The 20,842-nt window shown below is 40.0% G+C and overlaps 1 protein-coding gene across 1 annotated transcript in view; it reads right to left on the reverse strand.

Moving 5' to 3' along the window:
* The window catches only part of Glp2r (glucagon like peptide 2 receptor), a 77,182-nt gene that overhangs the window by 44,591 nt on the left and 11,749 nt on the right, over nucleotides 1–20,842 (reverse strand). Inside the window, exons 2-4 of the mRNA XM_026390628.2 lie at nucleotides 13,901–13,988; nucleotides 12,757–12,861; nucleotides 8,052–8,173 (exon numbers count right to left, since the gene is read on the reverse strand). Coding sequence (XP_026246413.2) covers nucleotides 8,052–8,173; nucleotides 12,757–12,861; nucleotides 13,901–13,988 — 315 coding nt within the window. The remainder of the gene's footprint in view (nucleotides 1–8,051; nucleotides 8,174–12,756; nucleotides 12,862–13,900; nucleotides 13,989–20,842) is intronic.

Genomic DNA, 20,842 nt, shown 5'->3' on the forward strand with positions numbered 1-20,842 from the left:
CCTTAGTACTTAGGCCTTGAGTTCTAATGCCATTTCTCCACTTAAAAAAACTTAAGACCCCTTTAAGAAGCAGCAGATTCTAGGCCTAGAGCAGGGAAATCCAAATGAGCATAGACCACAATGTGTCAAGAAATAAGCAGGTGCTCAAAGAATAACAAGGTTATAACTAAAGGGTACTAGAGCCAGTTTGAAGGGATTTCACTAACTAAACCTAGAAATATCTTTTTATATACTGGGGATTGAACCCAAGTGCTCTTAATCACTGAGATACATCCCCAGCCTTTTTTTAAAAATTATTATTATTATTTTGAGACAGGATCTCCCTAAGTTGAATAGGGGCTTGCTAAGTTGCTGAAGCTGGCCTCAAACTTGTGATCCTCCTGCCTCAGCCTCCTAAGTTGCTGGGATTATAGGCACACACCACTGAACCCAGTTAAATCTAGAATATTTTGAGCATCAAAAGAATAATGATTATCAGCAAATAAAATAATTTGTAAGTTGAGTCACCAAAAACAGGTGGTGAATGGGTGGGATCTTAGCAGAAGAAAGGAAGCTAATAAATAGAAATGGTAGGACTTAATTGATTCCTGCAGGCATCATTGATAAAGGTTGAAACTCTGCTAAAAGTCTGTTAAGGAAAAAGATAAACACGTGTTACAAAAGTCTAACCCCCACAAATTATCCACAAGTACAAAATGAGAGACAAGGTTTCTCTACCTGGACCAAGTGATTGAACATCACACCATTCTCATGCCTTATCTACCATGTTAGTCAGGAGGTGTGATGTCATCCAAGATACATAGCACTTGGGAAGATTAACTTGCATGTCATCAAACTTCTAAACCTAACTTCTGGTTTACAGGAAATACAGAGGAGGGAAATGACAGCCCAAGAAAATAAACAAATCCAATCCAGATTATGGGACATTCTTAAAAAAAAAAAAAGGTCTCTTCAACAAACCTATGTCATGGGAGAAAAAAGTAGGGCAGTCTGTTCTAGATTAAAAGATACTGCAGTATAGAAAGCTAAATGCAATATTTGAACCTGTATTAGGTCCTGGTCCAGGGCAGAAAAACTAGAAAAAATTAGGGGAAACTTGAAGATGGATATAACAGATGATAGGATGTAATCACTATTCATTTTATTTAGTTAGGATAAATAGAGTTATGTGAAATAATGCTCTCAATCTTAGAAGATAACTGATTAGTATTTAGGGGTGAAATTTCATGAGGTCTGCAAAGAGAAAGAAAGCAAAAGCGAATATGGCCAAATGTTTAACCTATTTTGAATCTAGATAGTGTATATCTTATTATTTTTTAAATTTTTCTACACGTTTAAATATTGCAAAATAAAATGTTGGAGGTTATATGTAGATATATTAAAATAACCCTAGAAATTAAAATTAATCATTAAAACGATATACTATGTATTAAAATGATATCACGTGCATACATATCTATTGATGTATGTGTATAAATTAAATTCTGTATTTTAGAAATTACTCTTTATAAGGGCAAAAAAGGCAGCTTGAAATAAGGCAAAATAACGATTTACTTCCACACTACTTAACACAATTCCATAGTAAGGAATCAAAACATACTGGTTAATGCTTATGCATGTACATACACACACACAAGATCTTCTTGAGGAGTGCCACTTAACATGCAAAGGACCCCCATTAACTGGGAGAACATAACATATTTTGCTTGCCAAAACTCTGAAGGAAAAAGATTTACTAACATTGGCCTTTTTTGGGCAAAATTTCAACCCACTATTAGAAATACAGGTAAACATGGCCAGAAGGCTTTTTTTTTTTTCTTAAGTATTTAAATTCTTGGAAATACAGACTTTTGCAGAGGGGAGGAGACTATGCCCTTTCCCTCACTTTTCTAAAGAAAGAAATCTTTACTTCCTGTCTTGGAAATGCAATTTTCAAATATTGTCTTGCTGTCCCCAGGTGCTGACTCAGGGATCATGGAGACCTGAGCAGGGTTCACACCTGCTGGTAAACTTGATTCTTCACTTTGGTAGTTGATCTATTAAAAATCATCTGGGGAACTTGAGAACCAGTGTGGCAGGTCAGTTGACTCAGAATGTGTGAAACCCTTTCGTCAGCACTGACAGTGTGCCTACTGTATGTAAGGGCTGTTGTGCACCCCAGTAAAAGGCTAACGGTATTCAAATCTGATTATTACTCTCTGATTATTCTCAAGGCAGCTTACAATACAGGAAGGAAAATAGGGAACAAACACAATTTGCTTAATTCAAGGCATACAATCAGCATGACTTTGGTGTTATAACAAAAGCTAAGCAGATTAATTAATTAATATAAATAAATTGAATGCAATTCAATAGCAGGTGTCACTTTGATCCCTTTAAGAGGTGTGACCTGTCACGCAGTAAAACTACCTTTGGAACACGGAATTCTGTCAACTTAAACCAGGTAATAAAGTTTAAAAGTGGTTTAGAAAGAATTTCCTGAGGACATGGAAGATATGTTGGAAGGGAGGTGAAAGAGGAAAAATATCACCTAGTACATGGCGTGGTCCTACTGGCTTGTGAGAGCTGGCTGGTCACTTTTCAGTGAATCAGTGGGAAAACAACATTATTAAAAATTAAACTGTCAATTTGTAATGAAATAAGTACATTAAAACCAAAAGCTCTAAATACTCAAAATTAATCACTTGCTAATTATTTTTCTGCATGTCTGCACGTCTGCGTTCAGTGCCATTGGGGTAGTGTTGTTGTATCTGCCTGGAGGAAACACTCATGGTGGCTGGTGAGCACCTCTCTCCTTTCTCTGTATCCAGTGGTATCACATTGGCAAGCTGAAGTCAGCCCTGGTCACGGTATTTACACCCCAGGAACTGGCAAATATGAGACGAGAGCCTTTCTTTTTCCAGGGGTAGAAGCAAGTAATCAACTGTCAAACATTTACTAGCACACCTGCACTACTGGTATGGATAACCCAAACAAACCAACCTCTGGTCTATAGGCAACCATGTCCCCTGAAGGGGGAACCCCTACTTTCAAAGGTCAGTTTCTTTCTTTATTGTGAAAGTTTTATTCTTTTGTATTAACCATGGCAATGATTAACCAAACTATTCCATTTATTACTAGTTTTGTGTTAAATTCAGATATAGGATTTTCCTTAATATGTATTATAAAAGTTTCTGAACATGCAGCAAATTTAAAAGAATTTTATAAAGAGTACCTGTATACCCACACTCATTTTCTGCCATGAAACTTTACCTGACATCATTACATTTCACCTTCTATTCATCCCTCATATACAGATTTTTTTAAATCACTTGCCAATGTAATGGATATTACTACTTAGAGAATATGGTGTATTAGAGGATCTAATTATTTAGTATTGTTGTTCTGATTTGAAACATCTCAATAAGTACTTGATTTTAGACTTAAGTTGGAAACAATGAAAACTATTGAGATATTTAAGAAAATTTAAGACTCATCATTTAACCTTTGGTGTATTCAATGAACTAGAGTTATTTAAGAGTTAAGAAAGATGTGTTTGTTATAATCAATATTTAATATATTTAAAACATTTCAAAGCATTTCATACGTACAAAAGCAGTTCAAATTTTAGAGCATTTAAATAACTAGTGTTTAAGTGTCAACAAAAATAAAAGATCTCCTTAAAAGTATTAAAACTTAATCGATTTATAAATAAAATAATAAAGTACATAAGTTGATCTTAATAATGCCACAGAAAATTAGGTTTTTGATTTTTGAAAGTCAAATGAAATATTACATTAAAAAAAAAAACAGGCTGGGATTGTGGCTCGGCAGTAGAGCACTCACCTAGCGTGTGCTGAGGCCCTGTGTACCACATAAAAATAAATAAATAAATAAAGATATTGTGTCCAGTTACAACTAAATAATTAATATTAAAAAAAAAAAAACAAACAAGCAGACAGAGCAGAGAAGCCACTATAATAGACAACAAAAACAGAGGTTGACAGACTGTTTAAAGGGTTGGTCACCAGTCTGTGGTTTTATTGGGAGGTGGTAGAACCTTTAAGAGGTGGGGCCTAATGGGAGGAAGTTAGGTCACTGAGGCTGTGCCCTTGAAGGGGATACTGGGACCCCAGCCCCCACCCCTGTCCCTCTCTCTTTTCTTCCCCACTGCCACGAGGTGAACAGTTTCTTTCACCATGTGCTCCTGGCATTATGTGTTGGACCACCATGGGCCAAAAGCAATGAGGCCAAGCAACATGGACTGAAACCTCTCAGTCAAAACAAATCTTTCCTTTTTATAAGTTGATTACCTTGGGTGTTTGTTATAGTAACAGAAAGCTGACTTATGGTTTAGATGTGAGTTGTCCCCCAAAAGCTCATGTGTGAGACAATGCAAGAAATTTTTGGGTTATGAGATCCTTAACCCAATCTGAATTAATCTCTTGGTAGGAATTAACTAAGTGGTAACTGAGGACACGTACAGTGTAGCTTTTTCTCTTCCTCTCTCTCCTTCTTGGTGTAATGTCTTGAGCCACTTTTCTCCACCATACTCTTCCGCCATGATGTTCAACTTCACCTCAAGCCCCAAGGAATGGAGCCGGCTATCTGTGGACTGAGGCCTCAGAAACCATGAGCCCCCAAAACAAACTTTTCCTCCTCTAAGTTTTTTTTGTGTCACGTCTTTTGGTCACAGCAGTGAAAAATACTGACTAAAATGCTAACAAACATTCATGAGAGGAAAGAGGCTAAGTGGCTCAGGTCCCACAGATAGTGTTTCTAGGACTGAGCTCTTTGCTTTTCCCTGTCCCCAAACTTTAAACTATTAAAATACCTTTAGTGTTTGATGGGAGAACATTCAAATGATTTTTAAAACCTACAAAATTTCAAAATCCAATTAAATGATGAAAAAAGTCACAACTTAAGGGATAGGGGAGAAGAGTGCTTTTTATCAAGTTAGGATAAACAATAAGGTAGGGAAACATCTAGAACCCAGGAGAAATTGAAGGCAAGGCCCCTCTCTTGCTATGCCTTCTATCTCAATGAGGGGCATTTCAGGGCTGGGGTTGTGGCTCAGAGGTAGAGCGCTCGCCTACCACGTGTGAGGCCCTGGGTTCGATCCTCAGCACCACATAAAAATAAAATAAAGATATTGTGTCCGCCTATAACTAAAAAGTAAATATTAAAAACATCTTTAAAAATGAGGGGCATTTCAAATCTCCCCATACGTCCAAGTCAGACACCTGAGATCTCAGTGCCCTGACTCTACCCTCTCACGCCCCCAACCCCCAGCACCTGGTCCTATCATCTCTCTCCTTGGAAAGCTGTAAACCCATGCTTTCTCTTCTTCCCACCCAACTGGTGTTCTTCACTCACATCTAGGCTGTAACTGAGATGGCTCCCACCTGTTCCTGCCTCCCATCCCCAGCAGGACCCCAGTCCTAATCTCTCTCCAACTTTCCAGAGAGATCCTATCATCTGTTCTGAAATATCCCTCCCCCAGTTAAACTTGCAAAGTCCTAAATCCTGCAAGGGGCACAGGACACTTTCATCTTCTCACCTCTCCTGAGGTCTCCGACCCTCCACCACCTCTTCCTCCTCAAAATCTACCTCACCAACACGTCAGCACTCAAAGTTGCCTCTTTGAAGGAAACATTGCAACTGACTGGTGCCTGAATGATGAGAACGAGCGAGCCACCGGAGAGCTGGGGAAGTCATTCCAAGCACAGGAAGAGCAGATGGAAAGTCGAGGACCAACCCTGGAAGACCCACTTCCCTCAGGATTTCGCAGCACACACTGGTAGTGGGAGTCCATCTGCTCTTTGACCCTGGCTATGTTTTCCCTTCTGTCTAGAATGTTCTCGTTCTCATCCTTCCCACAGCCATCTCCTTCCTTCCCACCCTTCAGGGCTCAGGTTGGTCAGCCTTCTTTGTCCCCAGTCTATATCAGTGTCCCCCTCTTCTGTATGCCTGGGCATCCCCTTCTTCTGTACCAGCCGTTATGGGGGCCTCTCTGCCCCCTAAGACTCTCAGCTCTTTGAAGTCAGCATCTGCATTTCAGCCACTGTTTATTCCTAGTGCAAAACCCCAGCACACAGTGGGCCCTCAACTCATGTTTATGTCTGGTCTCTTTGAAAGAAACAAGAATGTGGCCCAATCCTCAAGAATATCAGTAATAATAAATGCTGGCGAGGATGTGGGGGAGCATCCTTTCCTCACTTATACACTGTTGGTAGGACGACCGACTGGGATAACCACTCTGGAAAGCATTAGGGAGATTCCTCAAAAGCCTAGGAACGGAACCACTAGAGGCCTCAGCTATTCCACTCTTTGGAACTGGAATCAGCAGACTATACGATAGTGACACACACTCGTGCCAATATTTATAGGAGCACAATTCACAATAAACAAGTTATGGAAACAGCCAAGGTGTCGGTCACAGATGAATGGAAAAAAAGAAAACGTGGCCTGTATACACAATGGAGTTCTACGCAGCCATGGCGAAGAATGAAATCATGTCATTGGCGGGTGAAGGGACGGAACTGGAGAACATCAGGCTAAATGAAATAAGCCAGACTCCGAAAGTCAAGAGTCGAATGTTTTCTCTCATGGGCAGAAGCTAGACAGAAATAAGGAATTTAAAGGGGGCGATCTTATGAAAAGAGAAGGGAGAACAGTAGTGCCCAGGAAGGGGACAGAGGGAGACGGAGGGAAGGAGGGCAGGGGACTGGCCTAATGATGCTAAGTGCACGTGAGAAGATATCACAATGGATCCCACTATTCTGTGTCAAGTATAAAGCACCAATTTTAGGAAATAAATAGTAGGAAAACTAGTGAATAGAGAAGGAGGGACAGGAGGGTAAGAGGAAGTACTGCGTATGAAATGGAGCAAGTTATGCTATATGCTTATATGAATATGTCACATGAGCCCACTATGATGTATAAATGTAATGCACGGCGAATTTTTAAAAATTGGACCCTAGGCATCCTCCTCCTCTCTTCCTTGTGCTCCCTTGCATTGGGACTTGAAGGAAGGTGGACAGGATTTGGACAAACAGGAGATCTTTAGGGAGAAAGGCAGGAGCCCAAAACAAGAAAGTAGAGAAGAGCTGGGCCTGAGGGGACTCCAGAACAGGATCCTGCAAAGAGAGCACACAGAGAGATGTCTGAAGCTCGGATTCGTTAGTTCCTCTGGCTTTTACTGAGCTGCCAGGATGATTTGCTGAGCAGTTACCACCCTGGATCTCGGTGGTAGGGCAGTAACTCCTACTTAGAGCTTGCTGACTTCATGTCAGATTTACTCCTCTGAAATTTATGTCTCTTAATGCTCTAAATCCTCACAACCATTGCCTGCAGCAAACGCAGTCGCCGAGGGATGGGCAAGGTAGCAGAGGCACAGAAAAGTGAAGTGACTGGTGACTTCAGGTTCATAGCCTGAAGTGACGCCCAGATATGAAGTGCCTGGCTATGCCATTGTGCTGTCGGACCCGAGGCCCCACGCCACGACTCCTGGATGTGCATTCTGATGTGTGGACTGGATAATAAATAAGCAAACATGGGAGAATTTCAGGGCATGACCAATGCAATTTAGGAATCCCACCAGGGGTGTGGTGGAAATGTGGTTCAGTGGTAGAGCACTTGCCTAGCATGTGGAGGGGCCTGGGTTTAACCCTCACTGCGTGCACACACGCACACACACATACACATACACACACAAATGGCAGAAAGTGACCATGGAAGGTCTGGATTGGGTAGTCATGGACGACTCCTTTCTGAAGGAGAGAACTAAACTAAAATCTGAAGGATGAGAAGGAGCCAAACACAGGAGAGCTGGGGGAGATGATCCAAGCACAAAGGCTAGGACCCACTTCCCTTGGGATTTCACATTTCACCTTATTAATGGGAGAAATTCCACGGCGGATGCTGCTTTGCAGGGTTGCAGATTTTCCCTAGCCAGGTTGGGGTGAGACAACCTGTGGGAAGGCCCTTTCTGTGGCCCCTACAGCTGAGTGCCCCGGAGGATGGGGTGGTTTGGGCCTTGGGCACCTTATCTCCAAGCCGGACAGACTCACGTTTTGTTTGAAGCTGTGGTTCTCGGAGCATTCGGAGTCATCCTGCCAAATATCTGTGGTGTTCACTAGGGTCTGCCAAGTTCCCCGAGCCAAGCAGTGTCTGTAGGCTCTTCCTGAGCTCTCTGAAAGTAAACAAAGCTCTAGAGGAAAGGTCAGAACACACAGCCCATTCCCTAAGCATGCTGGAAGGCCCTTACCCTGGCCACAGAGCTGTGGAAAATCCCAGGGAAAGGGATTTTTTTTTTGTTTCCCCCTTTGGGGGCTCATTAGCATCCTTACTGTTTATTTGGGATAGAAAGAAAAACATGAAAGCCTCTCCGTTTCGTAACAAACCATGATCCACTAATGTCTGCTGTGTTTACCCCAAGTCTCCGGAGTTAGAACAGTCCCTGGTGACTCAGAGATGTGATAACCCCTGGAAGGTACAGCCCAGCTGGGAGACACTGACCTGGGCTCCTGCACTTGCTCAGTGGTGCGTCGCTTCCTGATACCCAATGGGCATGAGGCAGACAGACCGGGGCTGAAGCCTGCTGTGTCACCTAATGAGTGGGTGTCCTGGGCCCAGCCCTCCCTCTCTGTGCCTGCAGGTTTCTTCATCAAGAACTTGAACCATCATGGCGCCACCCTCTGGATTTTGAAGGAGGATTCAGTGTGTGTGTGTGTGTGTGTGTGTGTGTGTGTGTGTGCAGATGATGGGCAAATTGTTCTGTCCACGCTGAAGTTACTACTACCTGGAGGGCCAGGATCTGGACTTGCAAAATGAGAAGTGGAAATCTGCTGGAGTTTCCTAGACCAGACCCTGCACATCACAGTCCAGCCGTAGCTATTTTCTGCATTTAATCATTGGGTACCCACATAGTACATCCACCTGCCCAGGCGACAGTTTTGCTAGGGTGTCTAAGTGACATCTCAAACAATAGGCCCCAAACCAAGTTCTTCATCTTCTCAAAACCTAATCCCCCTACACTCTTTCCCACCTTGCTGGATGGCAAACCCAGCCTGCCAGTCCTCTGGCTCCAAGCCTTGGTGTCAATCTGGCCTTCTCTCTGTCTCCCGTAGCCTTCCCCTGCTCCATTAGCTAACTGCCTATTCTTTTCAAATATATCCAGAATCTGACCGCTGCTTTTCACTGTGTCCTTCTCTCCTAAGTGGAATCATCATCTCCCTTGGAAAGATGTCTCCTCTGACAGTTCTGCCCCTCCTATCTGTGGATGGCCTAACAATCAACAACCTGGATAAGATGTCCGTGGCATCATGCCAATATCTACTCACTATCTTCCAAGGATTTGAGAGCACATCAGAATCCTTTCATGGCCCCTACAAAGCCTTGTCAGACCGGACCCCCAAATCTCTCTGCCCTAACTTCTTATTGCTTTTCTTCCCCTTCCACTCAAACCACATTTGCCTCCTTTTCTTTTTGAAACGGACCACCCATGCTCTCCACCAAGGGCTTTGGCACCTGGAAACACTTCCACTATTGGCTAAAACCTTTACCTCCTTTAAGTCTTCACGGAGACACCAGCTTGTCATTGAAGCCTTCGCTGACTACCCAACTTACAATCACCACCCACTCCTCCCCTCCTGTGCTCCCATTCCTTCCCCCAGCTCTAACTTGTGTAAAATGTATCACATCTATACTTACCAATGATGCTCACTGATATTTTGTCTGTCTGTCTTGCTAAAACATGAGTCCTACCAGAGAGGGATTTTATTCTGTCTTGATCATTACTATATCCCAGGTGTTTATAAATAATGCCTGGCATACAATCGATGCTAAATAAATATTTGTTGAATGAGTGAATGACAATAGTTCCCTTGACACTTGTATTCTTCATGCCAATCATAATGCTCTATGCTGTGCCTGCTAGGATGAACCTGGCAAACTCAAAGTCTAGGCAGGAGATTGCGAATAAAAAGCGCCATCCGCCATCATAAATTCTGGCAGAGACAGCACAGGTTAGAGAAGAAGCCTCAGGAAAGCAGAAGGCCATTGCACTGTGGAGAGAATTGCTGGAAGAATTTTCTAGAAGGATGAAAGATTTAATAAGGTGAGAATTAAAGTTGAATTTATTGATGTGGGCAGAACATTTGAGGGGGCATCCTGCGCAGAAGAGTGAACAAAGGCACTGGGTGCCAACCGCTGGGAATCGTTTGGCTGGAACGGCAGAAAAATGGCAGGGGAGGCTGGGGAGAATGATGGACAGATCAGCAGGGCCAGGCTACAAGTCAGAGATGCCATTTATAGGCGTTGTAAAGGGAACCATCATAACCTCCTGATTGGCATTTTTAAAAACCTTGTGCAGGGTGGTTGGAAGGGGTCAGATCTGAGGCTGGGGACGAGGAGGTTGGGAAGCCACAGAGACAGTGCTGCTGAGCCCCACCAAGGTACCAACAGTGGGGCATGGGAGGGAGGGGAGCCAGAGGACCAGCTACCATGGAGCCCATCCTGAGTTGGAGAATTATTTTCCTCTTCTCTATTTCCCACTTCTCTCTTTCTCCCTCATTTTCTACACCAACTGATAACAAGTCTCAACTATTCTGCCTCCAATATTTTTCTTTGATCTTTCTCCTTCTCCCCAACTTCTCATCTCTGCCTGATCCCTTTGCCTGGACCACTGCAGTAGCTTCCAGATGCACTTCCCTCCCCCCGCCCCCACTCCCCAGTGCAACAGCTACATGCTGTCAATGTTGTCCTCCGTAACTACCAATCTTTTGTGTCTTTCTTATGCCTTATCACGTTCTGGGGCTCCCCATACTCTTCCCCTACAGAGGAAAGTGGAAAACCCCTCTTGGAATACACTATTTCTTTCACAATCAGTTCCCAGCCTCACTGATCAGTTGTAGAGGCCAAGAAAACCTGTATTTATTATCTCACTCTCTTCTAACTTGAATCATAAAGCTCATTCCTTTAAAGAATGCTTCTGCATCCCTTTACATTTGTAGAGGTTCTTCTCCAAACCCTTCTATCGTCTTCCCATGCCCGTTTTACTTTAGGAACCCGTGTGGTTTCTAAAGTTTTAATGAGAAAAATACTTTAGGAATCGACTTGGATTCCAAAGACCTAATTGAGTGGGAGAGTCACTTCCCATATTTTGCAAATCGTACTGCCTTTAGTACATTCCAGAAGCCCAGAACCTACTTCTTAAAAAGAAACCTTTAACTCAATTTTCTTGTAAATGAGGAGTTTGGATTCCTGCTTTATCCTAAAGCTCCTGAGAAGGAACAGATGGTGAAGCTGGGAGGTGGTGGTCATTCTCTGCACCCCTGAGGAATGTGTGGATGTTTGGAAGCTGAAAGACCGTGAAGGAATCTAAGGGCCTCCATCTTTGACTCAGCTCTAGCTCCACCTACAGAGCACCTGCTAGATGGCCAATTCTGGGTGTTCCTTCTCATTTGTTCCTCAAAATAATCTTAAAAGTTAGCTATTCCTCTCTTTCCAGACAAGGAAACCACCGTTCAGCAGGCTCCAGGAATTTGTCCAGTCTCAAGAGTATAAAACAGAGGGATTGAGTCTTAACTTCAGAGTCCTACTCTGCATCATTGAGTTCCTTCCACTTCACTAAGTTGTCTCTCATGGGAACTGTTTGCCTAAACCATCCAGACCCCTCTGTCCAGCCAGTTCTCTAGTACCTTCTCTCCCAGCCTCCCTAAAAAGCTCACAGCCTCATGCCTCCTGGATTGATTCCAACTGGATTTCATTAGAGAACATCTCCATAAAATATGTCACTAACTCTTTCACCCAGAAGTGCATCTTCCTTTTAAGCTGCGTGTGTGCACACACATGCACCCACACATGAACGTGCATGTGCACTCACTAGATGCCTCAAAATATTAAAACCAGAGAACCACTGAGGTGATTATCTATTGAACTGACATTTCTCAGAGGCTCACTCTCACCTTCTTTTACCTGCAGCTTCATAACTGCATAGGTTACCATTTTTAGCCGTCCTTATATTTGTGCATGGCCTTTGGTCATAGGTAACAGAATTCTAACCAGTAATTGCTTCTAGAATAAAACAACCAAGACGTTGGGCTTCTTGGGCAGGGATGGTTTCCTGAGTAATATTTACTTCCTTTAAACAGGATTGGGGTCAGCTAAGTGGTTAAGTGCTCACTCAAATCCCACGGCACTTGAAAGTGCCAATGCAATGGTCCTTCCATCGAAAGCTGATGCAAGGGAAGGTTTAAGTCCTGCCTCTGCCTGCTCTCCATGACACTGACCATTCTGAACCCGGAGTGCAGTCAGATTCTGTGGGAGCCAGGTCTGGACTCTGTCATTTATGAAGTCAAGAGAGCTGCTGTATAAATGGAACGCCCAAGGGCTGGGGATGTGGCTCAGGCAGTAGCGCGCTCGCCTGGCATGCGTGCGGCCCGGGTTCGATCCTCAGCACCACATACCAACAAAGATGTTGTGTCCGCCGAGAACTAGAAAATAAATATTAAAAATTCTCTCTCTCTCTCTCTCCTCTCTCACTCTCTCTTTAAAAAAAAAAATGGAACGCCCAAGAATAGTAGAATTTCAGCAAACAAGAGAAGAAGAATGATATATTACCAAAAGCTTAGAAGAACACCTTTGGGGCGTGGGGAAAGGACTTAGGAAAAGTAGTTGTCTGGAGCCTTCTCTCTAATTAGCATCTGACGAGTTTATCCAGGAGGGACTAGTCTTGAAAGAAATTGTCAGAAATTAGTAAGTTAGGCTTATTACCTTCATTCCACCAAGGTAGATATGATGGGCAGGGAACAGAGACATTTCCAGGAGAAGAATGAGGCCAGCACACATACTGATCAAAGGTTCCATTACAAAATATGCCTAGGGAGAGAAGAACGAACATCAATATTTGAACACAGGGCCTCTTATAGAAGCAGAAGGGGCCTGGATCCTAAAGCCCACCTTGCTACTGAAGGAAGCTATGTGGGCCTCCCTCTCTAGATATGTAAGAGATGAAGAATGATTTGGGCAGCAAAGGAATGCAGCCCCAAACATGGTGCCTTTATCTACTCAGTTTAACCCCTAGTCAGTTAATGTAATGTCCATGTCATGCTAATTTTGCTTTATGTGAACCAAACTCTCGCAGAAACTCTGGGTCAGAAGGACACTTGGAGGTCCAGCCAAAAAAGCCTTAGGTTCCATAATTAATTTGACTAAATAATTGTCAAACCTTCCCTGATTAGATCCCAGAACACACCTACGATGAAATATGCAAAATAACAAGCTGATTTAAGGACATCTGTGGGATCTAGGTTCCTGGTCACATATTCATAAAAATGACACAAATTCAATCTACAACAATTCAGTCGACAAATTACTCATGATTGAAGACGAGGGAGTAAGTGTGGCAGACAGCTTTCATCAAAGAGGGCTGCATCCATACACATCCCATGTCATGTTACTTTATAGTGAGAAGTGGGTTTATGGTCACTCTCCTGGGGCGAACTTTGTAACTGTCTCATCCAACTGAGCTTGGCAGAAGTGATGTTGTGTGACTTCTGAAGCCAGGTCATACAAAGTGATATGGGCTGTCATCAGGCTAGCCCTTAGGAACCCAGCCATCTGCTGTAAGGAATCCCAGGCCATGCAGATGGGCTACCAGTTGCCACTTGACTTTCAGCTGAGAACCAGCATCAGCCAGTGGACATGGGAGGAGGCTTTGAGTGATTCCAGCTCCTGAGTTTTGAGTCTCTCAGCTGAACCCCAGACATGGCTGAGCAGAAACCTGTCAGGCCCACTGTGTCCAGTCTGATTCCTGATCCACAGGAACATTGAGAGACACATGATTATTACTATTTTAAGCCACTAAGCTTTGGGGCAACTTGTTACACAGCCACAGATAACTAATACATGTGCTTACCAGAAGGTTTCTTAAGTAAATCTTTCAGACACTTCTCTTTGTACTGAGCCCATTTCCGAGTTGTCTCCTCAAGGAGAGATCCTGTGGCCTGAGCAGACAAAAACAAGGTCACTCCCAGTTAGCTGCAAGCTCATATGTAGCCCTATTATCTCATACCACAATTCTCAAATCTTCCCACTGGCAAAATGCCCACAAGATGGCGTCACAAGGAGACTTGGAGTGGAGGTACGAATAGATATCTCCCCAGGGTCATGGACATGACATGGAACCACGTTCTGGGGACAGGCAGGACAAAGCCAACCAAAGGGTTCTTTGTTGCTCAGGGTGCAAACAGCGACCAACCTAAGCCAGCCCAGGCCACACACAGTGACAACTAATTCCAATAGCCATGGTAACGGCTCCCTGGAGCACAGCCTAGACAGTACCAAAACATGGACATATGTCACTGGGTGTGGCAAAGGTTCAGCCAAAACTGCTGGTAACTGGACAGGCGAAACACACAGGACCTCAGGCAAAACTTTGGACTGTGGAGAACCCTGGCCACATGGCCAGGACAAAATGGCGGATGAGTTCCACTTCCCACATTTTTTGCAGGCTTCCCATTGGTCCTTTCATTGTCACTCAAACAGAGCTTTTGATCCCGCCTCCCAGCCACTAACCTGTACTTCCTGCTTCACCCAGATCTACTACTGGAGCTACACAGAGCCTACATTTTACTTAAGAATGCTCACCTGTAAATACTAAGGAAAGAGATCTTTTTTCAGGCAAAATCTGATTCCACAGGCTTCTATGTTGCCCTAAGCCTGACTTGCCCTCAAAGCTAAATAACTTGATTTTTTTTTATCCCTTAACAGCTTCCTTTGAAATCCTTCCTTTTTGAAGACACAAATTGGGTGTCAACCTACTTTATATACAAACTGAGATATGAAAAATTGTGGTATATATGAGTAATAAGAATTGAAATGCAAAACAAAGTACATGTATAAAGACATGAATTGGCATGAACATACTTTATACAAAGATATGAAAAATTGTGCTCTATATGTGTAATAAGAATTGTAATATATTCTGCTGTCATGTATTTTAAAAAAATAAAATCAGTTAAAAAAAGAAAAATAAATAAATAAAATCCTTCCTTTTCCTCTCTACGGTTGTTACTAAATAATGTTACATTGATGAGAGATCATTCATATGCTTCTTGTATTTTGCTTTTAATTTTGGAGATTATGAGGATGCATTTTGCTTGCCACAGGTACAAAAGCCGGCATTATGAGACCTTTTCTCACAATATTCCTATAATAATCAAGAAATCCTCATTCTTCTCATTCCTGACTATATAATTACAAAAAAAGAGTAAATGTATACACAAGGATTTTATTTTAACCACATCATGTGATGTCACTAATATGAAAAGTGCACTACTAGTCCAAGGTAAAATAAATGGATCCAAATACTTTTAAGAGCCACATGGTTTGATGGGGCTTATTTTTAAATTCCATGGTTAAATAATAGTAACTTATAGCTTTATTCACAATACATATATTTCCAGTTATTTGGATAATCTATAGTCCTTAATTCATAGAATAGTTAACATATGTCTATTTGTTTAATTAATATATATCTATTTGCTTCTAATCATTTTCCTTCAGCAGAAAACACATAATTTATATTTCTTATACATACATTTATCTGATGTTCTGCCTTTTAGAGTTACAGATATTTGAGATAAATGTATTTTACTGTAAAATACCTATTTCAAGATATAATACAACCATCAAGTAATCTCTAATTCTGAAATTACTGTACAAACTTTTATAAGATGGTAAACAGAAATGATTCTGTCAACAAAAATGTGTAAGGGCTTTACTTATATTTTCACTGAGATATTTCTTCTTATCAAGGTACAATAATTTGTTTAGATTCTAAGATTTACACAAATGGCTCCAAAGTATAACCAAGAAAAAATTCTAAAAGGACAAGAATATACTTCCACAGAGAGGAAGCACACCTTGGAGGTCCTAAGAAGAAGAAAGAAATCATCTTTGGGTAAAACAAGTTCTTTATGTTCTAGATTTTAATGATAAAAAGAATTTCCAAATAAGGAAATCCTCATATCATTATCTCGACAGATGATATAGAAAGTTAAAACAATTTAAAAAACAGATTTATGTATAACTGGACTGACTATAATAATTTGAACTGATTAATTCTAGGATATTTCAGACTTTTTCCCCAGATTTTATTATACTAATATGAACCAAGATTTTTTCCACAATTTGACATGTTAAAGACCTATTAAAATGTTGTTTATTGGGGCTGGGGATGTGGCTCAAGCGGTGGCATGCTCGCCTGGCATGCGTGCGGCCTGGGTTCCATCCTCAGCACCACATACAAAGAAGGATGTTGTGTCCGCCGAAAACTAAAAAATAAATATTAAAAAATTCTCTCTCATTCTCTCTCTCCCTCCTCTCTCTCTCTAAAAAAAAAATGTTGTTTATTTCCATTAAGTAAGGCCTTTATTTGCTTAGTGATTCTTATTAAGACAAGGATTAATTTTAGTGAATAAATTCACATCCTTGATTATAAACAAAAAATATTTAAAAATGCTGACTTAAATTCCAATTTTGACACTTCCCCTTGGAGGCTAAAATTGACTGATTCAAAGACATCATTGGATGTTTATGGGATTTAGGAGAACATTTTATTAGGATTGGTGTTCTCCAAATTAAAGTCATACATTAGTTTTGAACAATAAAAGTGTAAGCTTTGTTGGAAATTCATTTGTAGTATATAAATTCTCTAACTGGACCTATAATCCATGAAACATTGTAAGACTTGTATATTGTCCCTACACTGGGAAGTAACCTTAATCATATTTTCTAGAAGACAGTTAAGAGACACCTATTTAAAGGATAATATTCTGAAATATAGAGATATTTTGAGACCTTCTCTCAGGAAGAAATGAGGGTTCCTTTTAAGTTGTCCATTTACATGTAATATCAAAATGAATTAACTAGTCTATATACTAAAAAATTACAATGTTAATAAAAGATATCTCATTTTCATATCTAGTCTCAATTACTACTAACAGAGAAGGCCTTAAAAAATTACCTACTAGGAGAAAAGATCAAAGGGGACCTCTAAAACTTAACATAGACCAGAATAAATTCAGGGAGATTTTCGAGAGAGCCAAGTTCATGTATTGAAATATTTCAAAATTTATGCCAGATACCTAACCCTATCTACAGAGATATTATGCTATTATTTATGTAAACTTTAAAATAGAGGACCATCTTAAAAATGGTTTTAAAGGAGATTTATCTTAACCATGTTCCAATAACACAGAATAGAAACAAAACTAACAGTCTATCTGAAGCACAGACAACTCCCCAAAATTTATTAATATCCAACAGGTAAACAGAATACCTAAAATATAATTTTAGAAAGCCTTTATAAAAATCCTGCTATTTTCATAGAGAGATTTAAAGAGACAATTCAGCACCTTAAACTTATAGAGAGCCACCCATTTTTAAAAGATGAGTTTATCATCCAGTTAGCCCTCATCATTCCAAGGGATCTACAGAGGTTAGTTAACATAGTCAAGTTTGGATGTTACACCATAGTTGAATGGAGACCAACGAAGGAAAGGAAAGGTAAACATACAGACAGAAAAAAAAAATTAAAATGCTAATCTTACCCCAAGACAAATAAACCTTCTGGTTAAAAATTTTACTTTTTTTCTAAGTTATAAACAGATTTTTGGAAGGCTCTAAACATGGAAACAGGGTCTTAACTTTGAGCCCCTATCAACAGTTTGTCACTGAGGAAAATAACCCTAAAAATAGTTACCCCTAAAATATTAGACAGACAGCCATAAATAAATCAGCTCAACAGCCAGTAGCTTATTTTAATAATAAATTTAACATGATAGAGCTTTTCTCAACTTTAATAATATCAGATGATGTCCTATATACATTGATATTTTTGAAATTGGTAAAACCATAAATTATACATGATTATTAGAGCTAATTTTACTACATTAAATAAAGTTATTAGGATGCTCATAAAACTGTTTCTTTATACACAAAGATTATTTTGACATGAGATCCCTAAAAATGTTATTACTAGCTCAGTGTTATATAAAATTGTAAATTAGATCACTGTTTTAAACAAAACTGTTGACTTGTTTTTACCCATTAATATTTGGGATACTAACTCCCCATACTTAGGTCAACACTAAGTTTGATAACAATAATTACACTTTTTCATGGATCCATAGATTAAAAAAACATTCATTTCTCTATTTAATTCTTTATTAATGGTTAAAAAATCTTCTCTAGGCTTATTTAACATATGTACTTCCTATTTTAGATAGATGTCTATATTTTTCTCATGCCCACCACTCCTAAGTTTAAACTGTCTCACTTCATTCCAAATTAAAATAGCTAATTGGAGTTCATCTGAAGCTAATTTCAAAATATAAATTTTTATTATATTCTTCATTTTTAATAATTTTATTAAAGTCAAAAATTAAATCAGGGGCTGGGGATGTGGCTCAAGTGGTAGCGCATTGGCCTGGCATGCACAAGGCACTGGGTTTGATCCTTAGCACCACATAAAAATAAATAAAGATATTGTGTCCACCTAAAACAAAAAAAATAAATATAAAAAAAATTAAATCATACATTAATAAAACTTAGGTTTCTAGTCACCATAGTCCCTCTCCAACTTACTGATGTTGGACTTAACATTGCTAGTAGATGACTTTTGTCAAAATTCAGAACAAATTAAGTATGGTAAATCTTTTCTTATTATGCAAATATTGTACTATTATCTATAACTTTAATGACTTATGCCAGGCCTTTGCTCAATTTTATTAAATTTTAAAAAAGTGGGGGAAACAGGACCCCACACACATATACTAGATCTTACATAATATTTTAAAAATTTTTCTTAATTGTGATACTGAGAGTCTTACTGCTGCTGAACATGATTTAATAAGTTAAATCAAATTTCAAAAGATAGAGTTTAAACCGGTCATCATGGAAAGGTTGAAAATCCTGACACAGGAAGGTAAATCTCCCAGCTGCAAAGTTTACAGCCATGCAGCTTCACGAGCTTGTCAGGTATGTAAAAATTATGAACAAACTTCTATGGACCCATTTCTCAGGTCCATTTTTTAATGTGCAACGTGGACTAAAAAGTCCACCCATGTAACTAGATTAATTATACTGACTCTAATGGTCACTTATACCCATATGTTGATCTTATGGTAAACAGGCTGTCTGGGAGTATCTTTTGAGAAAAAGACAGCATATAAGAAACCTAAACCAGCTGATTATGCTGGTCCTTAGAAATTAAGACTATATACATCTGGACAATTGTCAAAATAGAATTTTCCTATACAGGCCAGTTATTTTCATAGAATATCCACCAATGTATTATTGCCCTAATCCTTCTACAATAGAAACTGACGCCTTTTCTCAGTGGATGGATTGTGCATGTCTTGCCTGTACAACATGAGCTGTCTGGAAATAATGGATATATTTTAGGCTGGTCCCCTAAAATTACATAAGGGTCCTAGAAACCTTAATCCTCAGGGAGGTGACACCCAAAAGGACGTTTTGATGTTTGACATGTGCCTTCAGAATTGTTAAATTATTGACAGACCTTAAATGTGAGAATTAAGAGAAAAGATGATTAAATATCCTATAACCTATAAAAGGTACAACTTGCCTAAATTTATCACTAGTTATACTACAGGAAAAGGACATTGATCCTTCATCAACATTCCTTTGTCCTATTGCCACCTAGCAGGCTGAAGTTAACATTCAGGCCTTGCAACAGGTGCATGCCAATTAAACAGATCTAGGCAAGCTCTTGATCTCATGATCCTTGAAGGGACTACTTAAAATATTATTCATTGTTCCTGCATTACTGCTTCTTTTGCTATGTCTTAAAATGCACAACATGTGAATTTTCTTAATAGTTTGACTTAAATTACTTCCAAAATCCTTCATAGTCTGATAAGTGCTGATGGAAGGACTGAAACTAAGTTAGAATGCTCCAGAAGCCACTGTAAGGAATAGGGCGAATGAGCCCTCTGCTCTATGGTTTGTGGAAAGGCTTAAATCATTCCAAATAAAAATATAAGTGTTACTATAGCCAAACACTATGTTTCCCGATAAAATTGGAAAAAGATTAAGAATCTTCTGACAAGTGTTTGGCAGAGTAATAACAATAACCTGGATCTTCCAAGTTAATTAAATGACCTTAACCCTAAATATGCTGAAAGAGTCTATATGGTATGTTATTGAAATGATATGTTTTCTACTAATCCCTTTTGTGTTTCAATAGTAGATCATGACAACCTCGGACCAAAAATCCAATGACTGGAAGATAAAATTCCCCAATTGCCTTTAGATATTAAAAAAGGGGAATATGTTGGGAGCTGCTACTTAGGAACGGAGCACCCAATATTTCTCTGTCTGTATGTCATTATTTTGTGCCAACCCAGTTCACCTGGAGTGACCCTCACTGGTTTAATCGTGTGTTCTGACACTTAGGGTAATGATATCCATCTCATTCAACCATCCTTTTTACCCCCATGTCCCCTCCCTTTCCCTCCCACCTCTCTGCCCTATCTAGAGTTCAGCTAATCCTCCCATGCTCCCTCTCCCAACCCCACTATGAATCAGATTTCTTATATCAGAGAAAATATTCAGCATTTGATTTTTTGAGATTGGCTAACTTCACTTAGCATTAAATTTTCCAGTTCCATCCATTTACCTACAAATGCCATGATTTTATTCTCTTTTATTGATGAGTAATATTCCATTGGATATATATGCCACATTTTCTTTATCCATTCATCTACTGAAGGGTATCTAGGTTGGCTCCACAGTTTAGCTATTGTGAATTTTGCTGCTACAAACATTGATG

This window comes from Urocitellus parryii, chromosome 7, assembly GCF_045843805.1.
Source record: "Urocitellus parryii isolate mUroPar1 chromosome 7, mUroPar1.hap1, whole genome shotgun sequence".
In the NCBI taxonomy this organism is placed as follows: domain Eukaryota; kingdom Metazoa; phylum Chordata; class Mammalia; order Rodentia; family Sciuridae; genus Urocitellus; species Urocitellus parryii.